Here is an 11310-nt window from a genome sequence, read left to right on the forward strand (position 1 = left end):
GTCAATTTAGTGAGAAAAAAGATCTCGCAGATGGGTAGATTTTCAGGTGGTATCTCGATCTTTGTAAAGAATACCATATGTAAAAGTATTCAACAGTTACCCAGCACGTCAGAGGATTTTCTATGGGCAAAGATGTCTTTACAGGATAGCTATATAATTAATTCAGTGTTAATTTGAGTTGTTTATTTATCGCCAGAGGTTCATCACAGTATGCAAATGTGTGAAATGTTTCAAGTGCTAGAAAATGAACTAGCCTATTTCTCAGCCATTCACAAAGACTGTCCTGTTATTATATGTGGTGATTTTAATGCCCGTACTGGCTGTCTCTCCGATACCATGGAGTGTGATATGAGATTTTTACCAGTCGATGATTGTGATGTAGATCCACCTTTGCCGACTCGTGAGTCACAAGATTCTACTGTCAATGAATATGGTAAACGTTAATTGGATTTTTGTAAAAGTACCGATTTTAAAATCGTCAATGGCAGATATTTCAAAGACCATGGAAGTGGTGGTTACACATATATTAAAGAAATGGTGGGAGTGTAATAGATTATCTTTTGCTATCTTGTCAAGATCTTCACTTATTGTCAGATATGTATATTGATACAAGAGTCGAATCAGACCACCAACCATTAGTCTTCCAATTGAATTTGTCACCACGTGTTAATACAAAACTGGTTAGTTCTGAACACAGCAATGTTAACAATCGCAACCGTGTTCAGTTGCAAATGGAATGATAATCTGCGTACCTCTGTCAATAATTTTTGGAGAAGTGCCTCCACAAATGCCATTGTGACTGAAATTAATGGGTTTATCGTTGATGGGAATATTCAAAATGCTGCCATTTGTCTGAGGGACACAATCCAAAATCACTTGCCTGCATGAAGAAAAATGTTACGATTAAAAAAGGTCACAGACGGAACAATTGGTGGGATGACGAGTGTTGTGAATTTAAAATGAAAGTTACGAATGCTCTTAAAATCCACAAGGCCAGTCCTACTTCTACCACTTTTGACGACTTTAAAGCAAGTCAACGTGCTTATCATAACTTGATAAAACAAAAAAGAAAAGCTATGAAGTATTGAACCAGAGAAGTTTTGCTGAAGCCGCGCAAGAATCAAATTCAAAGAGGTATTGGTCCATGTTGAGACTTTACTCCCCAGGTCCTCCAGACACCATTACTGCAAAGGAATGGATCGATTACTTTTCTGTTTATTTAACACACCTGGCAATTTACATAGTGATTTTCAAGATTTTTATAAGGAAGTTGATGAGCTTGTAAATGATTCTTTTTCATTACACAATGCTGTAAATACTGATAATGAAGACATAGATATTGATATCAGTGTTCTTGATTGTGAAATCACACCAGACGAAGTAGATTCTGCCATTAACAAACTTAAATTAGGTAAAGCTGCGGGGTTGATGGTATTCCTGTAGATATTTTTAAAACCTCTTGTGGAGAATTCAGAGTGATTTTGTTAAACTTGTTCAACGGAATTCTCAATTCAGGTGTATTCCCCGAAGAATGGGTCATTGGTATGATTGTCCCTCTTTTTAAGAAAGGGGCGCACGATTCTGTCTGTAATTACAGGGGCATAACTTTACTTCTTGTTATAAGTAAGATTTTTTGTAATGTTATTTTCAAGCGTTTAACAAAGTTTGTTGAACTTAACTGTCCAATTTCGGAAGCCCAGGCTGGTTTAGAGAGGGTCACAGCACTGTTGACAACATTTACATCTTAGACTCTGCTATCTGGAAATATTTGTGTAAACATAAATCACGTCTTTACTGCGCTTTTATCGATTTCGAAAAAGCATTCGATAGGATAGATCATAACTCCTTATTCTACAAACTCTTAAAACTAGGTATGAAAAGTAATATGTTAAAAGTATTAGAATCAATGTACAAAACTGTCAAATCATGTGTGAGAACACCCATGGGATTACAGAATTTTCCAGTGTACTTATGGTGTTCAACAAGGCTCTGTATTATCTCCTCTTCTGTTCTATTGATGACATAGGTGAAGCTCTTAAAGAATGGAATGTACAATGGTATCTATGTAGGAATGCTGAAGCTTTTGTATCTCTGTTTTGCTGACGATTTATCCGTCACAAGTGTTCTGTAATTGGATTACAAATTGAGCCTTTATTGTAAGAAGTGGAAGTTAAAAGTTAACGTATCTAAGACCAAAATTGTGGTATTTAGGAATGGAGGGAGGTTAAGAAATTATGAAAATTGGAAACTTGATGGGGTGCACGTTGAAACTGTGTCGTATTTTAACTACCTTGGCCTGACCTTGTCATGTTATGGAATTTGGTCAAAGGCACAGGAAAACTTGGCTAAACAAGGTAGAAAGGCTATGTACAGTATTAAAGGTTATCTTAGTAAATTTAAAAATGTAAATATTAATTTAGCTTACGTATATTTGACTGTAAAATCCTTCCGATACTTATGTATGGATGCGAGGTTTGGGGTTTCACGATGGGAACGATGTTGAAAGGGTTCACACAGAATTGTAAACACATTCTAAGGGTCAGTTCAGGTGCAAGCAATCTTGCTGTCCTGGGTGAACTTGGTCGACAATCTTTGAAAACACTCCGCCTTCCACGCACTATGAAGTATTGGTTGAAATAACTTCACAGTGATAATAATAGTTACATTAGACAATGTTACAACTATCAATATGAAATGGCTGAGAAGGGCTACCACTGTTGGGCCAAAAAGGTCAAAGAGCTTTTGTTCAGTTTTGGTTTTGGCATAGCATGGGATATGCAGACTGTAGGCAATGAAATAGTTTTCATTTCTACTTTTAAACAGAGGTGCCTTGATATCGGTAGTCAACTATGGTCATGTGATCTAGCCAATTCTTCAAAGCTGGACTCGTATCGTGTTTTTAAAAAATATTTCGATTTTTGAAAAGTATTTGAGTTGTGTAAATGTTGAAATATTTAGAACAGCTCTTTGTAGATTTAGAATTTCTAACCATAACCTGCTTATTGAAAGTGGCCGTTTTGAAGGTCTAGCCAGAGAAAATAGAATATGCCAGTTATGTAATTTGCAATGTGTTGAAACAGAATTTCATTTCTGCTTTATTTGTCCCGTGTATGACGATTTAAGGAAAAAATTCCTCTCGCCATTCTTTTATGAACAACCATCAGTGATTAAATATACCAGCCTATTAAATTTCCAGAATCCCCATACTTTAATAAACTTATCAAAGTTTATTTACCATGGTTTCAAGTTACGGGATGGTCTATTGCAGACAAACTGATATTACACATGGATTTTCTGAATTTTTGTATAATGTAACCATTTTCAAGTAGTAAGCTCCACTGTATCTGTCTGTATATTTATTGTCACTTATTGTATAAAAGGCCGGAGGCCTGCAATACTGAATAAAGGATGATGATTACAACAGAGGGGTGAGAATTACATACGGAGGGCAGAAAGTTGCTTAATCTGATATATATATATTATATATATATATATATATATATATATATATATATATATATATATATTATATATATATGTATATATATATATATATATATATATATATTATATGTATATATATATATAGTATACACAAATGTATAATATATAATATATATATATATATATATATATATATATATATATATATATATATATATATATATATATATATATATATTATGACGGTGCATTCTATGACGTTGTTAATCTGAGGAAGTACCTGTTAGTATCTCATTCAATCATGACTAGACACAAGGAGAAAGGTCAGTAATTCGATACATCATTTGTGATTGGCTACCCCCTCCAAAGAGCTGTAACTCAAAAAGCAATGACGGTATATAAATCACGATATATGCATATGTGAGTTAAGATATATATGTATTTGCGTGGTCTTGTATGAGTATTTGTCTTTCTGTTTTGTTAGGTAGATATATATGTAAAATATACCTGTGACTTGCAAGTCGATTCCCTTTCAACACCAGAAATCCAGATATCCAAACCATTGTTTCCCGATGACTAAGTCACTGAATGTTCCGAGTGGATCATTAATCTAAGTTACAGAGTGGTGGCGTCCTCATATCTGCAAAAGTCGGATACACGAAAGTCAATTTATTGAGTAGGCATTGTGATATCTGTGCACAACACCATTTCTAAAGTATTTTATGTCAACCAAGATGGTGTGACTGCTTACAGCTCTATAAACCAAGCTGATAGAAATGTAATTATATTCAACAAGAGACTGAAAACGTTGTTCAAAATTTATGGCAAGCAGGATTGAGGTGAAACTTGTGGTTGGCTAAAAATCTTTGCTCGAATTTTTGCTCCAAGTAATTGGTTAGGTTTCTGCGAAAAATGGAAAACAACTAGGAAAAATTAGTCAAAACCTTACAAAATCTGTCCACATGTACTACCCAAATAATTGTGAATGGTTTTCCTCTTCAAGGAGTATTTCAACGTCGCTCAAAACTAAGAATGGGTTACAAAAGGTATCATTGAAACACATGTTGGTCAGTCCCAAACAGCTTAATCTAAGTGTTGAAAATTGCTGTTTCATTGAGTTTACATGAAGTGTTCACTTTTTTCACTACAGGCGAATAATTACAGCCTTTCATTTATTTTTATTTTACAGCAAGGTATGCCATGAAATGCACCGTGATATTACAGTATACTGTTGTTGAACGTGAGAGTGTGAAACGTTATGATATATTGCGACACGATGTTACTTTATTGATGGGTACTTCAAATGTTAATGCGGCACTGATCTATGTATTGCCATACGTTTGACATGTTTGTACTATTGAAAGTTAGACGAAATATTATCAGATAAAGTTGTACTTTAAAATGTCAATGCAATGATATTTTATGAAATGCTAAAACGTTTAACACTTTTATGATAATGTGAGAATTATACATCAGAAAAATCTAGAATACATTTAAAATGTGTCAGCTGTTATGCGTTGTATTTACTAAAATCATAGGCTTGTATTAACTGAGCATGACTAGATAGGGTCATCTGATCAGTGCATCATTGTTGAAGGAAACATTCCGTTGTAAGGATACCGTACGGAGGTTGGCATTGCGGTTGGCCTGAAACGGAAATAGGTGAGAACAAATGCCTTTGATGAACTTTAAACAAATTTGGGAAGAAATAGTTGCCATACTGGAAACAGATAGAACTAAACTGACTCCTCTAGTGGACTATGCTCTCGGTCTTTGCAACACCACATTTATGAGCAAAGAGATATATTATTATAGAAATAACGGGCGACGCGCTGACCATTAACGTTTATTTATGGGAAAGGGCGAGAGGAAAGCCAAAAATTAACGGGCGAGGCTTGCCGAGCCCGTTAATTTGGCTTTCCTCGAGCCTGCGCTTACTATTTTCGAAACACCTGAGATCACTTGGTCTTCTTGCCAGAGGTCCATATATCTTTCTTTCATGAATATGACTTTGTTTGTGTACCGTCTATTTACTGTCTGTTCTGTGCTGTTTTGTGTCCATGTTTACAACTATTGTCTTCCGAATTCCGACCTACTGTCATTGGATTATGGATTGGTATGATTGCGATTATTTCAATATTAAACATTAAAAACCCTCTGTGATACTTGTACATCTGGAAAACGCACAAACTGAACTATATTGAACATGAAAAAACGGACACAACGTTTAATTGATGACAATTTTTGGCGAACATCATAGGGAAAATCTGAAAAATTATCTTGAATTTGAAAAAAATGTGTGTATCATATTTTACAAAGGTGACAAAAATTGACTTCGACACTGAAAGGGTTAATTTTATTGTTGTGTTCCTAGGGCGTGCTACAAGGGCGCCGACATAAGTACTGGCTTAGATAAATGATGGACAAAATGCATTGGAAAAGTAACAAACTCATTTGCACCCAATAATTCAGAAAATTCGAATTTCTTATAATATTTGCGCTCATTATTAAAACAAGAGTGACATTAACACGACTTTAACTAATTTGGGAAAATTGGATGGTCTGTTTCCTTTTAAAATGTAAGCTTATGTGCTTTTCATTTTTAGTTTCACTCTTTTTTATGAGTAATTTGTATTATTGCAACATTCAGATATATGGCACTTAACTTTTTTGAGAAATTAGAAAATATGAATATTCAATTATCCCAAATTAGTTCCATTCGTGTTAATTCAAAAATACTTTCCACACATGATTCGACATTCTCCGTAGTTATTTTGAATACAGTAAAATACAAACTGAAATCCATACTAAACATTCCATCCATTTATTTCCGACAGAAATGTACGTCTTTGGAAGATTTCAACGCTTACCATTGGTTTTCACATTGGTATCTCTCTTCGTATTGTTTATAATTCTCCTCGATAGAGCAAAGTATTTGAGAACAATCGATGGGTCTAGATCAGACGAACAACTGAGCGATCACATGTCAACATCCGGGACACAACCTTCCAGAAAGTTCTACATCGACGTTGGCGCAAACAGAGGTGATACCATTCGCGGGTTTTACGCCAAAGCTGTCGTTGACGACACAAATAACAAGAAAGTAAAACTACCATACGATTATAATCCAAACGACTGGAAAGTTGTTGCTTTTGAGGCAGATCCAATACAAACTGAAACACTGAAGAAACTGCAGAGTCAGTTGAACTTTGAACTTCATGCAGAAACAGCAGTTTGGATAAACGACGGAGGGATTACCCTGTACCCGGACAGACACTCTAAAACTGGTTTTGTCGGGTCTTCAATCTCGCAAGTAAAAAGTGGTGTTAGAAGTGATAAACCGATACAAGTGGCCAGTATCAACTTCAGTCGATGGCTACAAAAACACGTCATTGACAGTGATTTTGTCGTTCTGAAGATGAATATAGAAGGTGCAGAAGTCGAAGTGTTGAATAAACTATTGCATGATGGGACATTCTGTTTGATTGATCAGCTGTTTGTGTTCTATCATGCCAAGTTAGCTTTCCACGGTGAGAATAAACTTGCAAACAAAATTCCAGAGATGGTATTCGATAGATCAGTGCAACCAGATTGCTTTGTTCAAATTCTTTACAGTGCTGAAACTTTCGAAAAAAATAGTTGTGAAAGAAAATGTTATGCCCTATAGTCTACATGAATGACCTGATGATGAACTTGTTCAGATCTTGGTATATCAGCAGTGAATATTTCTAAACAGAGACTGGTATTTATTGACTTGCAGCAATGTAACAGAATGTAATGTTTGTGTCGCTCCTCATATAAAAGCATATAAACTAGATACCATTCAAGCCATATTTACGGATTAATAATTATGCTTATTAGTGTTAATATTATGACTGTTTTGATATGGTGCAAACACTGACTTTCTTGGATTTGCGTTTTTACGCTGAAAATCACACACAGTATATGCAATACTAATTCCAGCTTGTTTACTGTAGTTTATGAGTCCGATAGGGCCCGTTCGTCTTACCATAATAAATGTCTACTGTGCTTAAAGTTTAAATGTTAAATAAAGTATGAGGAATAAATTAGAGAAGATGGATTGCATATACACACAGAAACGCTAAAGATTAGCATGTGAAACTTAGATTACTACAAGTCAACCGTGCGCATGCTGAAATGAACATAAAATATGCTGAAATCATGATTTTTGCTCTCCACGACAATGTTTAATGGCTACTTGTATTTCAACAATGGAATTTTTAATGTCGGCTTATTTTCGAGTGTTGATTCAAACTCAAGCGGCGATTATTGCAAAGGCGCAATGCTGTAAAGCGTTCTTGCCACTCAGTGCTTGTAAACTTGCTGTATATGGATACTGTTCGAATGAAAACAAATGATGTAAAATTTCCTGGTTCCTTTATTGTTCCTTTGTGAATCTAACTCGTAAATCAGTATTTGTCATATGTTCTTGACTTATTATCGTATTATGAGCAGCATGTGGTATAAAGGTTCGCAAGCAAATACGAAGGGATAAAAACCGGATTTATATTCAAAATTGAAACTGACTGTCTGAGTATGTATGTATGTATGTATGTATGTATGTATGTATGTATGTATATATCTATGTATGCATATGTGTATGTATCCACGTACGTACTTATGTATCTATAGGCCTATATGTATCTATCTAGGAATATATCTATGTATCTATCTATGCGTCTGTGTATCTATCTATCTATCCATCCATCCATCCATCCATCCATCCATCCATCCATCCATCCATCCATCCATCCATCCATCCATCCATCTATCTATCTATCTATCTATCTATCTATCTATCTATCTATCTATCTATCCATCCATCTATCTATCTATCTATCTATCTATCTATCTATCTATCTATCTATCTATCTATCTATCTATCTATCTATCTATCTATCTATCTATCTATCTATCTATGATAGAAGTAGTCATACCCATATGCAGTCCAAGAGTTATTGGTCAAAAGTCACATACAGATATTGTGTGCGACAAACATAACACAGCACAGCAAAGAGTACTGACAAAGTAACGGTACAAATGACACCGTGAAAGTTGTGAAAAAGATGTATCTATTTATGCATGTATGCAATATGTTTGTGATTGTAAAAATGAAGCTTACATAACAAAAAAGATCACTCGAATTTGCCTAAGAGCTTCCGTTTTCTGGTTGTTACGATGCGACAGATTTTCTTCACTTAATTTAACAACTATTGGAAAATGTAGGGGGGGGGGTATTAAGTGAAGATACTTAAAAGGCGTCATCCGATATGTTCACCATTGCAGAAGGAATAAGTCTGACGGAACGATATCGTGGAGCACACACGTAGCACAATGTACAGTTAAAATACTTTCCATAAAAATATTAAAAAAAAGTTGTTGGAAGAAAGTAATTGTAATTCTCAATAAAGACTAAACTCAGTTGACATCTGCGTTGTATTGCCAGACCAAAGTATATGTTGTAGTCTTTTACAATCGACATCACTCTAATTCACGAGTGTGTGGTCCAACAAAGAGTACTGTATGGTGGATATTTGTCTGGCAATACAGAACTTCATTATAGAAAAGTGTTCCTGTCAATATCAAGAATCCCAGGGGGTAAACAACACGATTAAGTAAATTATTATGTCGTTATTTGTTATCGTCATGAACATGAAGTATGGGATCGCTTCTTCAATTGAAGTCTATGTAATAATATTTAATTTTATCGTCGTCCATTGATTAAAGTGCGGCTGTCGTCGTGCTGCGCATGCACAACTTTTGTTGATTACGTTGTTTTTTAATAAACATTAGTCGTTTTCTCACTTCAATCGGAGTGAGATGGAAGTGATCCCTCATTTTTTAAACGCCTCTGTAAGACTCAAAATCATGCAACAGTAAAATATTGAGATCGGAAACGAACTTCAGTGGTGTATTTCTATTTACAAAATCATTGAGACAATACACTCGGCACATTGTGTCGCTGAGGTTACCCCAGGCAGTAATGGTGAACAAACGGGGTTTGATCGCTTGCAGTCATGTTGGTTGTACACAATGCTATGTACAGTACTGGTACAGCAATAAAACATCACTGAAATTATCAACATTGTATATATATATTTAGGCTAGCAACAAGCAGAATGCCTCACACAAAAATAGCACACAAAACCATGATCTGCAATCAGAGCAGGACAAGGGAAATGCTGTTGCATCGATCAGGTAGAATGGTCTCTGCATTGACGTACAGGATATTAAAAAGAATCCGACCCAAAAAATTACCGGCATCGCGACAAACTTGACCCCATGTCGAAGTTTGTCACATTGTAGATCACCATTCTTAACTTCTTCTTGTAATACGTGGCAAGAAATGACAGGAAAAACAGACAGCGGAATTTAGGGGCATTTTACGGGAAAATCGTAAGGCTTCACATAGGGGCGCGATTGAGAAAAAGTCAATCTAAAAAATTGGTTCACTATCCATGGTGTCTATGATGAAACTATGAATAGTTTTTTTCCAATACAAAAATAGGAAACTCTTTGCATTTGTGTACTCTTGGTTATTAATATTAATGTTCTTGATAAGACTAGAGTGTTTACAAGTCTATGGTTGTGTAAAAAAATTGATTTAGAATTTCACCAAAAAGACGATTTACTATGCATGGGGGTCTATGATGAAAATAGGATTTTTTTCAGTACAAAATTAGATAAATCTGTGCATTTATGTATGCTGGATAATTTACATTATTGTTCTTGATTAGACTAGTGTGGTTACAAATCCATGGTTGTACAAAAAAATTGATTTTGGAATTTCAACGAAATTTTGATTCACTATGCATGGGGGTCAATGATGAAACTATGACTAATTTTTTTCCAATACAAAACTAGGTAAATCTGTGCATGTATGTGCGCTTGATTACTTATATCAATGTTTTGATGAAACTAGAGTGGTTATAAGTCCATGGTTGTGCAAGAAATTTGATTTTGGAATTTCACTGAAAAGTTGATTTACTATACATGGTGGTCTATGAGAGAACTAAGCACATTTTTTTCCTTTATAAAACTAACAATATCTTTGCATTTATGTACATTTGATAATTGATATACATTTTCTACCTGTAGCATATGTTTTTGTCTGTTATCAGTTTTAACTGTTCAAGGTGTTTAATGTAGGATACCACTGCATCTTCTTTGCTTGTGAAACTTATGGATAATGTGTACCTATTTTTGTTGGTGATTTCCTATTCAGGAAATATCACAAGGACAATCAAAGTTTTGCCATAAAATTACCTTCTGTCAAAAGTGACCCTCCCCGAAGATAGGTTTATAAAAAAATGACCCTCCCCCAATCCCCCCAGCCCACCCCTCTGTTATTACTGAAGGCTCCCTAAATTAACTTGCCAAAATGTCCAGTGTGATGGCCTTCTATCCAAGCCATCTCGCTCATTTGCTTCACATAAAGACGCCTACTTTCTGGGAGGAGAACTTGATTACCCCTTGGCAAGGGTCGTCGATAGTTAACGGTCCTGTCGGCGGTATCATGCCAAGTACTTTTTATAAGTTGAACTACACACCATCGATTTGATGCACTCCGTTATAGCGGCTGCTCTTATAGCCTTCGGCCTCGTGATGTTTACAAGTTCCTGACCATAAGTGTGGTGTTTACAACTGTAACAGCACACCTACTCGTGCGACTAACTATACATACAGAAGTGAAGTGGAATTGCACTTTGTAATTACTTAGTAATGGTTCAAAGAAAAAGAATCATTATAACGCCATTTTAAATCGCACAGAGAATATAAATCAGGGATCCGAGCTAGGTAGGGTTTTTGGTGAAAATACCGACTTTCTTTGATTTGCGTTTTCAC

General features: G+C 35.3%; 1 protein-coding gene across 1 annotated transcript; it reads left to right on the forward strand.

Annotated features, from left to right (window-relative positions):
• Positions 1–6427: 6427 nt before the first annotated feature.
• LOC139127130 (uncharacterized) lies at positions 6428–7111 on the forward strand. Its single transcript, XM_070693050.1, has one exon. It carries the CDS (start codon positions 6428–6430, stop codon positions 7109–7111), a length of 684 nt encoding a protein of 227 aa, XP_070549151.1.
• The last annotated feature ends 4199 nt before the right edge of the window (positions 7112–11310 follow it).

Source organism: Ptychodera flava, unplaced genomic scaffold (genome assembly GCF_041260155.1).
Source record: "Ptychodera flava strain L36383 unplaced genomic scaffold, AS_Pfla_20210202 Scaffold_29__1_contigs__length_4469600_pilon, whole genome shotgun sequence".
Taxonomy (NCBI): Eukaryota; Metazoa; Hemichordata; class Enteropneusta; family Ptychoderidae; genus Ptychodera; species Ptychodera flava.

What these genes read in the sequence shown, in the direction of transcription:
- LOC139127130 (XM_070693050.1), top strand. Translation starts at nt 6,428, where the DNA reads ATGTCAACATCCGGGACACAACCTTCCAGAAAGTTCTACATCGACGTT.